The 16,858-nt window shown below is 34.7% G+C and overlaps 1 protein-coding gene across 1 annotated transcript in view; it reads right to left on the bottom strand.

The window, feature by feature from the left end:
• LOC140436245 (protein AMN1 homolog) overlaps positions 1-16,858 on the bottom strand; it is a 47,193-nt gene that overhangs the window by 23,334 nt on the left and 7,001 nt on the right. The window contains exon 2 of the mRNA XM_072524946.1: positions 2,546-2,844. Coding sequence (XP_072381047.1) covers positions 2,546-2,844 — 299 coding nt within the window. The remainder of the gene's footprint in view (positions 1-2,545; positions 2,845-16,858) is intronic.

Below are 16,858 nucleotides of genomic sequence, written 5' to 3' on the forward strand. Positions count from 1 at the left end.
CGTACAACTTTTGTTGTCCTTAATTTTTATTGATTCTTCACTATTCACTTAGAGACTATTCAATTTTACATTGTTTGGTATATTATGCTTTGCAGTTCGACGAATCTACAGATGTTTCCCACTGAGCACAGTTTGTAGTATTTGTGTGCTTTGAAGAATTTCACACAAAACTTCGTTTGTGGTCAACCTCTCTGCAAACCAAAATATTTGAGTCTTTACCATGTGTTCAGAAGATTGTTGAAGATAATGCAACAGACTAAAGCTTTGCAGTATCGGCTCACATCCCTTGCATGATACAGAGCTTGCATAATTTACAAGAGCAATTTTTGACATACTTTCCAGACTTGTACTCTGAAGCTGACACTGAGCGTAGATCAATTTTAAACCCAATTTTGGACAAATCAATAGATCTGGCTGATGTCACCACAAAAATTAAAGAATGTTTCCTAGATTTAGCTGCTGATGGCATGCTTAAAATGGAATTTTATTCGCAAAGTATTTTGGAGAAAAGAAAACACGAATATCCAGAGTTGGCAAGTGATGCTCTTAAATAATTAGTGCAATTCGCCACTTTATACTTGTGTGAACTGACATTTGATTATCAACGCTTCAAAAATAGCACCACAATTTGATAAACTTTTTAAAAATAAACAAGCACATCCTTCCCACTATAATTGTGTGTTTTTTTGTGTAAAAACCTCAACTTTTTGTTTCAGCCGGCGACTCCCCGAGTAGGGTTTCGCGACCCTCCTATTAGTCGCGGCCCACAGATTGAAAAACACTGATATAAAGAAAAGGACAATTTTTTTCCCAATGTAAAACAAGACGATTGTAAATACTTCGCCTTGATAAAGTCCTTGGTTGTTGTTACATCGCCTTTGATAAAGTCTGCCACAGTTGCAGACGAAACGCCAGGAAGAAATAAATTCAGAACAAGGCCATATACACACGATAAAACAATGTCTCATTATAATTAAGATTCTGCATTGTGTTTAAATTTAATCAAAACACACAAGTAAAAAATACTATAGATAAAAGAAAATTTAGGAAAATGTTAGGTTAGGTTACAAAAAAACTGGGAGTAGAAATTAATGAAAGTATTGATTAAAGAGAGCAATATATATATATATATATATATATATATATATATATATATATATATGTATATATATATATATATGTATATATATATATATATATATATATATATATATATATATATATATATATATTGTAAAGACTGCGACCGTCAATTTATATTTCTAAAGTATTCAACTAGTGAATTCAGAGATTTAATCGGTCATTCTGGTTGGCAAATAAAAAAAGAAGTCAACTACTTCATAAGTTTATCGAAGACGTTTCGCTTTATACTGTATACTATATACTTTATACTATACTGGCGAAACAAAACAACCATCAGAAACGCTCTTTTATTGAAATGTGTGAGATCCTCAAGAACTCATCGGCAATAAACAAAAGAACCGACATCGACAATTTGAGCCAGGTTTACCACTCTCTCATCTTACGAAATAAATAACCCCTATTCTCAGTTAAAATTTGGCTTATTTTCCAATAAAAAAATAACACAATCATCCCCTATTTCCAAGTTTCATTAAAACATAAATTAAAAATAATATATAAAATTTTTCCGCCATACAAATCCACCCGTCCAACTAATCATGCAATGACCCCTGTAGAAGTTCATAATTGTCTCAAACCTTGGAATTTGGTGACATATGGCCCTTTAAAAAGTTTTTGGTATCGCGTCACGCTGTTTGCATAGATTGCAATAAATCAGAGCTTTGTTTGCCTTCAGCGGAGAACCATCTAAATGAAGCCAAACGTTCGTTTAAAAATTTTGTAAATCTTCGTATCTACGAATATGAACATTATTTTCTGCAGAGTTTGTGTGTTTTTTGTTTTGTTTTTGTTTTTTTTTTTTTGTTAAGTTAGTTTTAAATAATGAGTAAAGTTTACGGTAGATATATAATAACATCGATAATATACTACATATTGAGTTGTAAGTTATGAACTATAAACATCTGTATTTCTTATATAAACTCTATGTCATCTTTTATATTTTAGAGAACCGATGAAGCTTTAGAAGTATAAAGCGAAACGTCTTCGATAAACTTATGAAGTAGTTGACTTCTTTTTTTATTTGCCAACCTGAATGACCGATTAAACCTCTGAATTCACTAGTTGAATACTTTAGATATATATATATATATATATATATATATATATATATATATATATATATATATATATATATATATATATATATATATATATATATATATAAGTTAAATAGTAAACTCTTAAATATTGGGGAAATCTGCAAGGATTGCAGATTTCCCCAATATTTAAGAGTTTACTATATATATATATATATATATATATATATATATATATATATATATATATATATATATATAAGGATCAAATATAGAATCAGATTTTTCTGTACGACACTGATATATGTTTGCGATTGTTACAATATTAACCTTAAGAAATAAAACTAATTCTCATGTAAATAACTTACCTTTAGTTGTAATCAAACCATCGTCGTTCCTTGATAAATACAGTTTTCGAACATTTTTACATTTAGAAATTATTTTTAAAATCTCGTCGTCCAATGGAGCTGAAGTCAAATTAATTGACAATGTCTGTTCGTTAGCAATAGCTAGCAAAACCGATTTAAAATTAATGTTTCTCCAAAAATAGGCTGAAGTCGTAAATCTACGCAGTATTCTGTTTTTAATACTATATGGCAGTGCGCTAAGTCTTTCATCATTTTCTTTCATGTATATGGCAAGGTTATCAACCACATAATCAATGGCTCTATAAGAAGTTGAATTAACATATTGGATAAAAAAATTAGAGAAAAATATAACAAGTAATGCTAAATGTTAATCGAATAAATGGAATTTTATTAAAATCTTTATACATTTGACATTCTTACGCAACATTCAAACAAATCGATAAACCAGACTGCTAACCACGTTTTCATCGCATAGGTCAAAGGATTGTCGCATATTGCGTTGCACAATTTTCAGGTCTAAGTCGTAAATCTTTCTAAAAATGTGCTGCATAACTATCATAACAATTTCAAGTAATTGAAAAAGGTAATAAAAATTAAGAAGTCTATATGATTTTTTTTTCAAACACTGAAAATTCCATCGTGTTTGCGATGGTTTTTCAATTCGTTTGTTCATCACTTAATTTAACGGTCTTGTTCTGCCCGGAAAATTAGAAAAACAAATGCGAATATGCCACCGATGTTACCAAAAAATATACGGACACCTAGGAGTGCCTGACATCGCATTTTGCAATAATTTGTTGAATTGGTACGCTTAACAATATACATAATGTGCATTTTTGAAAATTAAACGAGTTTTCAGGACAGAAAAAACATGTGCTATTTTGGAAAATGTGGTTTCCTTAATTTTTACGTTTATTTGTTAAAACAAGTAAGGTGAATAAAAGTATATATGCTTTTTACGACTTGTGTTAAAAGTTTTTCAACTTAACGTAATATTAACTTATATAATAGCCACGCCCCTACAGAGGAGCCAGATGAAGGAGTAAATGATGCCTTCTATGGTAAATTAGAGGAAGACAAAATACCAAACCATGATGCTAATGTACATTACGCGTCATTAAAAAGAGGCCATCTAGAATTTTATAAGAATGTTTCAATCATTTTAAGTGTATGAAATTTATTTTATTGTAAATCAACTCCCACAATGCAGAAACACTTTTAGGTACCGCCACTGGTTGCTGATAGGTCAATTAAAATTGCCGATAATTTTAAGAGTAATAAGTTCGCAAAATTGATATCAGTTTTACGACTTCGGAGAATGCACGTGTTGTTTGTACGTTGTTTTTCTTGGAACATGGCTGTTCTGTTTTCTGTTTTTCAAAAATCTTTCATTAGTGTATGGTTGTTCAAAGAGTGAACTTGTGCAATTTTTAAATTTAAAATTATGGCTGAGAGATTTTCTAGATCTGTTCAAATTGTTACTTTGATTGATAATGGAATAAGTCAAAGGGAAGTGGCCAGACAGCTTGGAGTCAGTCGTTGTATGGTACAAAAAACATACCAACGATTCGTAGAGACTGTATCTCACGAACGATGACCAGGATCAGGTGCAAGAAGAATCACGACGGCCAGAGGAGACCGTTTTTACAACGCACTTCTTTGCAAAATCGGTTTTCAAAATGCTCACGGGTGGACATTAAGCACTTCTACAGTGAGAAGGTTGAAGGAATTTGGTCTAGGGGCTCACTGCCCAGCAACAGGATCTTTATTAACAGCAGCACATCGACAACGCCGACTTGAGTTTGCTATAGATCACGAGAATTGGACGATAGAAGATCGGAAAAATGTTTTGTTTAGTGATGAGTCCAGGATGGTTCTTTATGTCTCAGAAGGTCGCATCAAAACGTATAGAAGATGTGGGGAACGATATGCAGCTTGTGCTCGACGAGCAAAGTGTTGCTTTTGGAGGAGGCTCTGTAATGTTTTGGCAAGCATTTCATTCGAAGGCCGTACTGATCTAGTGATTATTAATAGAGGAGCGTTGAATCACCGATACATTACCGAAATTTTAGACGAGCATGGAATGCCTTTTGCTGGGTTTGTGAGCGAAAACTTTATTTTCATGCAAGATAACGCGCGGCCACACGTAGTCAAGATGGTAACGCAATACCTGGAAACCGTCGGTGTGAAAAAAAATGAATTACCCGGCTCAAAGGCCCGCTCTGAACCCGATTGAGCATGTTTGGGACCAACTCAAACAAAGAGTAAGAAACAGAATGAGAACAGAACCAATAAATCGTGATCAGCTTCGACTGCGCTCATGGAAGAATGGGAAGCTTTTCCTCAAGACAACATCCAGAATTGAATCAATTTAATGCCAAGTCGAATGAGGAGTGCATTTCAAAATAGAGGTAGAAGTTTTTTTTTGACATTTGTTATTCAAGAAATGGTTGCATACTGCTTTAGAACATATTCTTAAACATTACACAAATTTCTAATGACAATCAATTTTTTGTAGGGTTCTTAAAAATTAAAAAATGCCAAAAATTTTAGGTGGCTTCTTTTTAATGGCGCACAGTGTAGTTTTAATCAATTTTAATGCGAAAGCAGGAAGAGAGGAGATATACGAAAAGGTTATAGAAAGGAATATTCTGCATTCTGAAAGCGATGACAATGGATTAAGGGTAACTGACTTCGCGCAGAATAAAGGGTTGATATTGACAACAACCTGGATGCTTAAGAAAGACACTAAAAAGATGACGAGGGCTCTTCAGACGGAATAAGTTGGGAAATTAATTTAGACCTCTACATTATGCGCTGTAAACATAAACAGAAAATAGCAGTGCACAGGGAAGAAACGAAAGAAAAACAAAAATATAAGGTTAAGGTCCTAGAAAACGAAGAGATTAGAGGAAATTTCCAGGAAAAAGTAATATTTAATTTTTTCAACAAAGTAAAAATGTTTCTAAATATTTCCGTGAAATTTTAAATAGTTTATGATTTGATGTGGTCTTTATTCCTCCTCCTAAGTGCCTTCTCTGTTGAGGTTGGCGATCAATATGGCAAATTTCTCTCTGTTCTGGGCTTGATGAATTAATTCATTTCCTTTTGTGTGGGTCCAATCTCTGATGTGTTGTAGCCAAGATTTTTTCTTTCGTTCTATGCTCCTTTTACCTTCAATATTGCCTTCTAATATTACCTGGAGCTGCTCAAATTCCCTATGGCGCATTATGTGTCCTAGATATGACGTCTTTCTAATTTTGATAGTATTGACCAGATGAGGGCGTGTGTTCATTGCTCTCAGTACTTCTTCATTCGTAGTTTTGCTGGTCCAGCTTATTCTTAGCATTCGGCGGTACATCCACATTTCAAATGAATTTAATTTGTTGACGTCATACTGTTTTAATGTCCAGGTCTCACAGCCATATAGTAATAGAGACCACACATAACACTTTAGTGTTCTCAATCTTATTGATACTGATAGCTTGGGGTTACATTGGGGTGACACAGCTTGGTCTTTATTAAAAATTGTATAATAGTTTTGATTAAAAAAACAAGTGGCCTCTCTTGTCCACCAAACTGTAGTTAGCTACAGGGGTGGTTATTGGAGATTCGACTGTAGAAAGAGAATAATTACTGAATATTATCTTCACTATCTTTGTTTTAATAGGTAACAAAAGCGACAAAAAATATACCCCAATTCAGTGGTCGCCAACCTGTCGATCGCGAGCTACCGGTAGCTCGCGGAGGTAATTCTGGTAGCTCTCACAACGATTTTAATTTAAAAAATACAAACTGCAAAAATCAGAGAAGCTTCCGAAAATTTCACAAAAAAATCTAATTGTCATAACCATAACCATAACATTAAACATAAACAGCGTCAACGTTGCGGTGAGTGATCTGCCCCTGATGCCGTCAAGCTAGAATCGACTATTTATAGAACCGACCAGCCGGATCAGCGCGTTAGTGTTAGAGAACGATCTGGATTGCTTTGAACGGGATAAATACGCACGGCGTAGCGACATTGCGCTTAGTTTAAAACTGAACGCGTAACCAACGTCCAGCGGTTGGGTTAGTAGAGAACAACAAAAATAATATTATGGCAAGCAGTTGTAAGAAGGTAAAGACATACCACTTCCATTCGGAATGGGAAGAACAATACTTTTTTACAGAAGTTAAAGATAAAAATGTGTGTTTGTTATGTAATACTTCGGTCTCCGTTGCTAAAAAAGGAAATATTGAGAGACATCATAAAACTGTACATTTTAATTTTAAAAAATCATTCCCACTACATTCTGCAGCCAGAAAGGAGAAACTGAAACAGTTAAAAAAAAACAGTTAATTGGACAACAATCAATATTTTTAAGAACAGTCGACAAAAATAAGGCTGCAACTGAAGCATCGTACCGTGTGTTCCAGATAATTGCACAAAAAAAGAAACCTTATGAAGACGGGGAAATGATAAAACAGGCGATTTTAGAAGCTGCTGATTCGTTATTTTGCCAACTTTAGAAATAAAGACGAGATAGTTTCAGCTATAAAATCTATGTAACTGTCTGCTAATACAGTGATGAGACGTGTAGATGTAATGAGCAATGATATTTTTTTACAGTTAAGAACTGACTTAGATAACTGTGTTTATTTTTCACTTCAACTGGATGAATCAACAGATGTCGTTGACACTGCCCAGATGGCCGTGTTCGTCAGGATGGTTTTTAGTGATATTACGATTAAAGAAGATCTTTTGAAGTTCATTTCACTGAAAGGACACACTACTGGACAGGAGTTGTTTTCTCATTTAAAAAATATTTTCTTCCGAGAAAATTTCAATATCGAAAATGGTAGGCTTGACAACCGATGGCGCTCCAGCTATGGTGGGTTGTGATAAGGGTCTGGTGGCGTTATGTCGTAAAGATGAAACTTTTCCTCAATTTCTCTGTTGCCACTGCATTATCCATCAGCAAGCATTATGTGGAAATTTCCTGAAACTAAACAACGTTATGAAACTGGTGGTAAAAATCGTGAACAAGATTAGAGCTCAAGCGTTACAAAGAAGATTATTCAGAACCTTGGCCGATGAAGTTGACTGTCAATACGGGGACCTACTCCTTCACTCTGAAGTCTGATGGTTAAGTAGAGGACGGGTGCTAAAACGTTTTAATGATGTCCTATCTGGCATAGTTCAATTTTTCAAACAACGCGATGAACCGACTTCGGAACTAGAAAATTCAATCTGGCTTACAGATTTTGGTTTTCTCGTGGACATTACAGAGAAATTAAACGAACTTAATTTGCAGCTTCAGGGGAGAGACAAAGAACTAGCGGAAATGATTTCTGATATAAAAGCATTTATCAAAAAGCTGGAGTTTTGGGAACAAAACCTAATTAACAGCGATTCCAAGCATTTTCCTATTCTTTCAGAAAAAATATCTCAAAATCCATTAGAACCCTATGACAACAAATATCATGTAGAAATAATTTCTACCCTGAAGAATAACTTCAAAAATCGTTTTAAGGATTTCAATGAAATGGCTGTAGTAGCGCAGTTTGTTGTTTCACCCTTTATGGAAATTGATACCCAGCAGTTTGCAGCTTGTGTTATGCAGAACTTTGGCGAAGACATCGCTGCAACAGAAATGGAAGTCATTGAGTTTCAAAATGATTTAACCTTAAAATCGTTAGTCTCAAGTACTGAATGTATCTGGCCTATTGTAAGTAAAGACAAATATTCAGTTCTATGCCGTGTTGCCTTGAAAGTGAAAGCATTATTCAGTTCAACCTATTTGTGTGAATCTTCTCTTTCCAATATGAAGTCTATTAAGAACAAATATCGCAATCGACTTACAGATGAACATTTGGATAATTGTATTCGAATGGCTGCATCAAATTATATTACAAACATTAAAAAAATTATCGATGAGTCTGAGCACGTCTGAGTGTCAGCCTTCTCATTAAACGTCCTTTTTTATTTTTGAATGTTTATGTTTATGATAGTGCGTTATTTTTAGTTGTTATTATTAACTATTTTTAAATCATACGTGGCATGCCGTTGTGGCTGGATAAAAGTTTGTGTTTATTTTTCAAATACCTTCGTTTGATAGGTAGGAATGTAGCTATGGACAAGTACGTACTAGTAATATTAGTTATTTTGTTATTAGTTTATTATTAGTACCTATGTATTATGTATTACCAGTTAAACAGTAAAATAAATACATATAATGATAGATTAACTATGGATTATTTCATTTGCGTTGCGTTACGTGGCTTCCGTGTGGGTAGCTCGCTGTTTATTCCAAAATTAAAAAAGTAGCTCAATACATTGAAGAGGTTGGCGACCACTGCCCCAATTATACAATCTTGCACTGGAATTAATTTTGAAGCCGAGCTTATTTTTAAATTTTTAAATTACACCACAATCTACAATTTGGGTGTTACCAAGGACTTCTAAAAGTGCAAGAGTGTAATTATTTATCCAAGTAATATATACAATTAAAATTTCCACATTCGATATAAAAGACCATACTTGGAGTACTAATATAAAAATTGGCACAGCAATAGAATAGATTAATATTTTGCAAGAAGCTATAATGCAACTTATAAAATAAATCATGTTTATGATAACAACAATCGTATTCGAGATAGGTATTTTACATCTTGTGAGCAACGTCAGCTGACAATCTAAACTGCCAAGGCGGTCTGATAAGTTTGCAGTCTCACCCAAAGATCGCAACCATACTCGCAAGATTTTTTCTGCATTGCACATGACATTTTTACACGTAAGATAGGTGCCGCGACGTGTTCGTGGCGAATCACAAACACATTCGCATGACTCTCATCTTCTTCTTTGTCAACCATTTTCCATCCACCCCTGAATGTAGGTCTCTCCCAATTGCTTCCATCTTTCTCTATCTTGCGCCAATCTAATCCACTGTTTGCTTGCCACTGTTCTTATGTCATCTACCCATCTTTTTTGAGGTCTTCCCGTGCTTCTTGTTGTCGTCCTTGGTCTCCATTCTAGAATTCTCCGTGTCCACCTGTTGTCATTATATCGGGCTACGTGACCTGCCCAGCGCCATTTCATTTTTGCAATTTCTTCCACAATATCTCTAATCTTCGTTCTACGTCTTATCTCGGTGTTTCTAATCTTGTCTCTTAGTGATATTCCAAGCATGATTCGTTCCATTGCTCTTTGCGTTGTTTCTAATTTTTTAGCAGATTTTTTGGTAAGGGCTACTGTCTCCAAGCCGTAAGTACAAACTGGTAGTATGCATGTGTTATACACCTTTTTCTTTAAGTTTACAGGAATGGAGGTGTTTTTCAAGATATATGCTAATTTGCCGAAAGCGCCCCATGCCAGTTGTGTTCTTCTTTTAATTTCAGCATCTTGATTTGGTTTTCCTAGTTTGATAACATGACCTAGATATACATAATGTTCAACATTTTCTATGGTATGATTTTGTATTGTTATATTTGTCTGGTCTCGGCTCAGTATTTTTGTTTTGCTGTAGTTCATTTTTAAGCCTACCGCTCCTGAAACTGCATTTAATTGTTGTAACATATCATTTAGTTCTTGGATATTATCGGCTATTAAAACTATGTCATCTGCGAATCGCAAGTGGTTTAAGTATGATCCGTCGACGTTGATACCCTTATTGTTCCATTCTAGTTGCTTAAAAATGTCTTCTAGAGCAAGGGTAAATAGTTTGGGAGAGATGGTGTCTCCTTGTCTTACTCCCCGTTGTAGTCTTATGGGATTAGTTTTTGTGCTTTCGTCCAGCTTTATCTGCATGGTGGCATTTTCATATATGTTTTTAATTATGTTAGTGTATCTTGAATCTATACGTGCATTTTCTAGAGATTCAAGCACTGCCCATAATTCGATGGAATCGAATGCTTTATGGAAATCGAAGAACGCCATATGAATTGGAACATTATACTCGGTGCATTTTTCTATCAGTGTTCTTACGGTGTGCAAGTGGTCTATGGTACTAAAATGTTTTCTGAATCCAGCCTGCTCGATAGGTTGATAGAAATCGAGCTTATGTGTTAGGCGGTTGGTTATGATTTTAATTAGTAATTTATACAGATGTGAGAGCAAGGATATTGGTCGGTAATTCTCGATGTTTGCTTTGTCTCCTTTCTTGAATAGTAAAATGACTTCGGAGTTGTACCATTCTTGAGGAATCTTTCCTTCATCAATTACTTTATTAAATAAAATATTTAATACCTGTTCTATTTTTCTTCCGCCGATTTTCAACATTTCGACTGTAATTTTATCCTCTCCCGGACATTTATTCGTTTTTAGTTGATTTAGGGCCATTCTTATTTCATAGTCGGTTATGTCCGGTATTTCTTCTGAGCCGGTGTTAATTATTGTTCGTTCAGTACGTCGTTGTTGTGGTTGTGTATTTGCCGAGTATAATTTAGTGTAGAATTTTTCAATGGCCTCGCTTATTTCCTTTCTGTCTCGGACGGTGACGTTTTTCTCATTTTTTATTTCTATGATTTTTCTTGTGCCGTTTGAGTTTTTTGCTTTGAGTACTTTCATATTGCAGTTATCTTGTATTATATTTTTTATTAGATTGTTAGTATAGTTTCTATGATCGTTCCTAATTTCTTTCTTCACGTTTTTGTTTAATCTTTTGAAGCTGTCCGAAGTTCGATCTGTTCTGTTTCGCCTTTCTTTTAGTAATTTAATTGTATTAGGTTGAAGTTTAGATGTTTTGGCGCAGAGCCAAGAACACCTTGACGAACTAGAACAAGAGCTCTCAAATATCAAATGGGATATAATTGGACTGTGTGAAACTCGCTTACCAGGAGAAGTATGTACCATCTTAAAATCTGGTCACCACCTATACCAGAAAAACTCCGTAGAAAACCATCACATAGGCGGTGTAGCGTTCCTGATAAACAAACGAGCTCCCTATAAAGTAACTAAGTTCTGTGCAGTATCAAACAGAGTCATATATCTTGTCATCGCTTTAAACAGCAGATACAGCTTACAGATAATACATGGATATGCACCGACAGGAAACTCAACAGACGAGGAAGCTGAATCATTTTACGAGGATCTGACAACAGCAAGGAACCAAGAAAAATCACACTTCGTAATAATCACAGGAGATTTTAATGCAAAAATTGGAACAAAAGAAGAGGGCGACACACAATATATCGGTCGCTTTGGGCTGGACAACAGGAACGAAAGGGGTGAGATGTTGTACAACTACTTAAACAACGAAAATTTATTTTGTCTCAACACTTTCTTTAAAAAATCTAATACTAATCTAAACAAGAACGAAATAGACTATATACTCTCCAATAACAAAAACATATGCACCGACGTGACAGTACTAAACAAATTCTATACCGGAAGTGACCATAGATTGGTTAGAGCGAATATTAAAATACAGACGAGAGTAGAACGAAACAAACTTATTAAACGAGAACGATACCCAACCACCGATGTCCTATTTCAAAAACAAACGGAATACCAAAAAGAGCTAAGCACAACACTAAAATCAGTAGAGACACTGAGACAAATGGATATAAACGGACTAGCCAATAAAATAAAAGTAACTGTAACAACATCGGTTAAGAAAATATGCTCAAACATGAAAACAGCATTCGCATGACACTTTCCGAAAATTGTTTGGTGCGTTTTAGGAAAAACAAGTGACTTTTTCGTCGAAACATTACAATGGATGAAACAAAGATTTATTACTATATAGTGCTACAAAGTACCATTGGCAGTAATGGTGTCATTGTTTTGGAATTTGAAATGAATCTTGTTGATTGACTAGCTTAAAAAAAGGCAAAACCACAATTGAAGAAGACTACCTTTAACTTCTAATGAATTTGGACGTAAGCATTAGTGAAAACAGACTAAACTTTAAGAAGAAAAAACCATTTGCGATCAGGACAATGCACCTGTCCACAAAATGTTTCGGAAATGGTAACATTGAAGAATCTGCATATATAATTCACTCTACTCTACAGATTTGGCTCGCTAAGACTTCAATGCAATCTCTAAACACTAAACGATCTTCCACTTGATCTTGTAATACATCCTGAGGAACACTACAGAAAGGATAACTACATTGGAATCCTGCTGTATGAAATGTGTTGATATAAGAGGGGATTATATTGAAAAATAAAACGTAATTGAAAGCTTAAATGGTCGTTTTCAGTATCAGGCCTAGCGCTTTTCGGACTTTCAATGTTAATGTTATATTCTTATTTAATTTATAGTATAGTATAGTATATCGTAATATCGTAAGATAATAATATATATATATTTAGGGATTCTACAGTATTCACTGCCTTCCCTCACTCAACCTTTTCCATCTCTCTCTGTTGTCCCATTCTCCATCGTTTAGGCCTCTCTTACTCATGGCGTCGTCTACTTCGTTCCTCCAGGATCTACGGGGTCATCCTCTTTTCCTCCTTCCTATGGGAGGAAGGTTATTCTCTTTATCTTTATGCTGTCGCTAGATTTTCTTACATGTCCATGCCACTTTAATCTTTTTTGTTCTATATATGTTAGTATGTCTGTTTCTATTGATGTTCTTCATTCTTGTTACTCTGCAGCATCTTCGCAGGCATTCTACCTCTGTTGCTACTATCTTACTGCTGTTTTTCTTGTTTATAATCCAATTTTCAGCCCCATATGTCATAATACTTCGCACTAATGTTTTATAAATCTGTGTTTTTGTCTTCATATTTAGGTGTCTATCCTACCATACTGAGTTAAGTTGTCGGATTGCTGTTCTTGTTTCTCCTCATCTTTGTTTAATTTCTTCCTCTGTTGTTGCCTTTTTCTTGATTATAAACCCCAAGTATTTGAATGTATCCTTTTTTTTATTGTTGTCGTCAATCTATAGATCTTCTGCCTTCTTCACTTGTAGATAGGTACTCCATTTTCGCAAAGTTAATATCTAGGCCAGCCTTGGTATATTCTTCATGTAGTTTCTTGATCATGTAACTGAGGTCTTCTTGGTCTTGTGCAATCACTACTTGATCGTCTGCAAAGCTTAACGTATATAGGTATTCGTTTCGTACCGGTACTCCCATGCCTTGAATAGGATTGGAGATGTGGAACAACTCTGCAGGAGCCCTTTTGTTGTGGTGAAGTCTCCTATGATTCTTGTTCCCATTTTAATGGACACTTTATTTTCTTTATACAGAGCTTTTGTAGCTTCTATGAGTTCCGTCTGTATTTCTAATTTGTACATTGCCTCCCATAGTTCTGACCTTAATACAGAGTCATACGCCTTTCTCAGGTCCACAAATGCCAAATGTATATCTCTATTTTTTGCTTTTCCAACAGTTGTTCCAGTGTGTATATATGGTCTATGCATGATCTTCCTGCCGTAAAGCTTGCCTGATCCTCCCCGATTTTGCCTTCTATCGCTTGCTCTATCTTTTCTCGCAGTATCTTCCCATATAATCTTCCCATTGATGATATTACGCTTATTCCTCTTTGGTTTTCGCAACGTTTTCTATCTCCTTTCTTAAATATAGATGTCATATATGCCTCCGTCCATTCCTTTGGGAGCTGTTCTCAATTTATGGCTTTTTGAAATATCCATTTTATCATCCGGTGTAATTTTTTTGAGTCGTACTTTAGAAGCTCAGGTGAGATGCCTCCAGGTCCTGGTGCTTTCTTATTTTTGATTGCTTTTATGGCCTTCTCATTTCTCTATCTGTTATTTCTATTTCTTATTATGGGGATCTATTTCGTCTTCGCCTGTTTTCTTTTCCAGTGAATTGTGGTCTTTGTTCTGTTAACAGTTCCTTGTAATAGTCCTTCCATTCTTTGTCCTGTATATTTCCCAATTTAATTTTTTCTTTTCAGTTTCGTTTCAATCCTCTCAGTACTTTCCATGACTCCGAAGTACTTGTACCTCCTATGTATGTTTCAATATTTAAGCAGGTTCTTTCCCATTATTTATTCTTTTGTTGTGTTATTTGTTTTTCACTGCTCTATCTTTTTCTCTATATTCTTTATAAACTTCATCGTTGTTTGTAGTCAGCCATTTTCTGTATAGTTGCTTTTTTTCCTTCAATTAATCTTTTTGTTGGTTCTTGTATTTCATAATAGTGCTGTTTATTTGTTGTATATTCTTTTACTCCAAGGGCTTCGAATGCTGCTTGTTTTATACTCGTATTTATATGCTCATATATTTCTTCGATGTTGCAGTATCTGAATTCTATTAATTTTTGGTCTAGATGTTGTTTGTATAGTTCTATTATTGATTGTTCTTAACTTCTCCATAGTATTTAACGGTTCTTCTGTAGAGGGGCCCTTGTTAGGTTTCCAATTAATGCCCATTTTTGCTGTCAGTAGTTTATGGTCAGTTCCACATTCTGGCCCTCTTCTGATATGATATGAGAAGAACTTAAATAAAAATAAAAACTTTTCCGACAAATTAAAGGCAATGATAAGATGTATCCATAGCAGTGGCGGCTGGTGTGGTAAAATTTTGGGTAGGCCAAGCCAGCAAATTACATATAGCTGTGTCTAATCAGTGGCGGATCCAGAGGAAGGGTCACGGGGTCGTGATCCCCCCCCTTAAAAATATTTGAAAACCTACTTATCCTATTGGTGGTAAGACTAAAAGTGCATCAGAGAAAAGTAATCACCCTCAAGTTCCATGATCTCTCCAAAAAAATTTCTGTAGCCGCCAGTGTGTGTAATACATTTTTTTTTGTCTGAGAGTGGGAATCTTCTAAAGACCGTATCAGATGAATCGTAACTGGCGTGTGTTCGATTCAGAGTAAACGGAGTACATCTGAACGCAGTTACCCCTGGGGGCCTTGCCTCCGGATGAATCCGTGTTACAATGCCTACCAACTAAACCCACTCTCGGTTTTTCTAGACCGTTATCTCGCGCGCGCAGCCTCTCTTTTTCTGTTCGTTTCTTTTTCTCTCTGTTGCTTATATTGCTCTTGTTTACCCCTGTTGTCTCTCTCTTTCTATAATCTCTTTTATTTTACATAATATGCAAATATAAATTTATTTTTATTTATAAAAATACTTAAAATTATAAGGTAACTGACTAAGATGTTCAGACTTACATTTAATTATGTTATTTGTAAACTAAATAAAATTATGAACTAAAATATACACATAGATTACAAACATATTTTATTATTTATAGAGCAGGTTTATTCTTCTCTCTTTGCTTTGTGCAAATTTGTCAATTACTCGTTCATAAAATGTGTCGCCCGTTTCCATTAACTGAGCAAGAATGTCTTTCTGGATTGATACAGTAGACAGTGATGAAAGCCGATTTTGCGTCATTGTATTTCGAAGAGATGACTTTATTCGCTTTAAAGTGGAGAAAGTTCTTTCAACTGAAGTGCTTGTTGCAGGTATTGGAGCAAGTAAACAAAATAACTTATAGCTTTCAGGAAGAATTTCATTGGTTTCGTTATCAAACATACTTTTAATTAGTTCTAACAAACTCTTATCGTGAAAATTTTCACGATTAATAGCAGAAAAAATCATTTCCAGTTCTGGTTTTAATAAAGATTTATTAAAAAGTGGTGCATATGTATCCATCAATGAGTCCAAAGCTTTTTGTGGAAATTTAGCGCCATATTCTGTGAATCTTTTATTATCGCCCAATTCCAGAAATTGAAACTTTTTGTAATCAGAGAAACGTTGCTCTAATTGAGTGATAATATTGTCCAAAATCTCAAAAAAGATCCTTCTAAATTTAGTTTTAGCTTTCTCAAAAAAACTTTGATCTCCGTTATTAGATAAACTACCAGGTAAAATATCAAGTTCACTACGACTTAAGCTGGGTTTAGAATTGGTTTCGCTAACAGCAATGTTGAAATGGTTAGAAAAAAGGTAAGGTCATTTGAGCGTTGAGAAAAATATTTTGACTGTTGTAATGTTGGAGCAACTTTGCTGTAAAACTAAGTTGAGGCGGTGAGCAAAACAATGGGTAAATATTGCTAATGGTGCAGAATCTCTCACTAATTTTTGAAGTCCATTAAGTTGTCCCGACATAACACTAGCTCCATCGTAGGTTTGAGCAATTAATTTAGCTTTACAGTCAAATTTACCGATTACACTAAACAGTAAGTCACGTAACGCTGGAGCACTTCGGTCTTCCCCTAGATCAAAAAAACCTAAGAAATATTCTTGAACAACGCCTTTTGTGTCCACTAATCTGCATACAATTGAACATTGTGCCCTTTCAGTAATATCGGTTGTTTCATCAAGAATGCATGCAAAAAATGTGGAGTTATTTATGGCGTTCTCGATAAAAATATGAATTTCGTCTTTCACTAGATCGATTA

Source organism: Diabrotica undecimpunctata, chromosome 3 (genome assembly GCF_040954645.1).
Source record: "Diabrotica undecimpunctata isolate CICGRU chromosome 3, icDiaUnde3, whole genome shotgun sequence".
In the NCBI taxonomy this organism is placed as follows: Eukaryota; Metazoa; Arthropoda; class Insecta; order Coleoptera; family Chrysomelidae; genus Diabrotica; species Diabrotica undecimpunctata.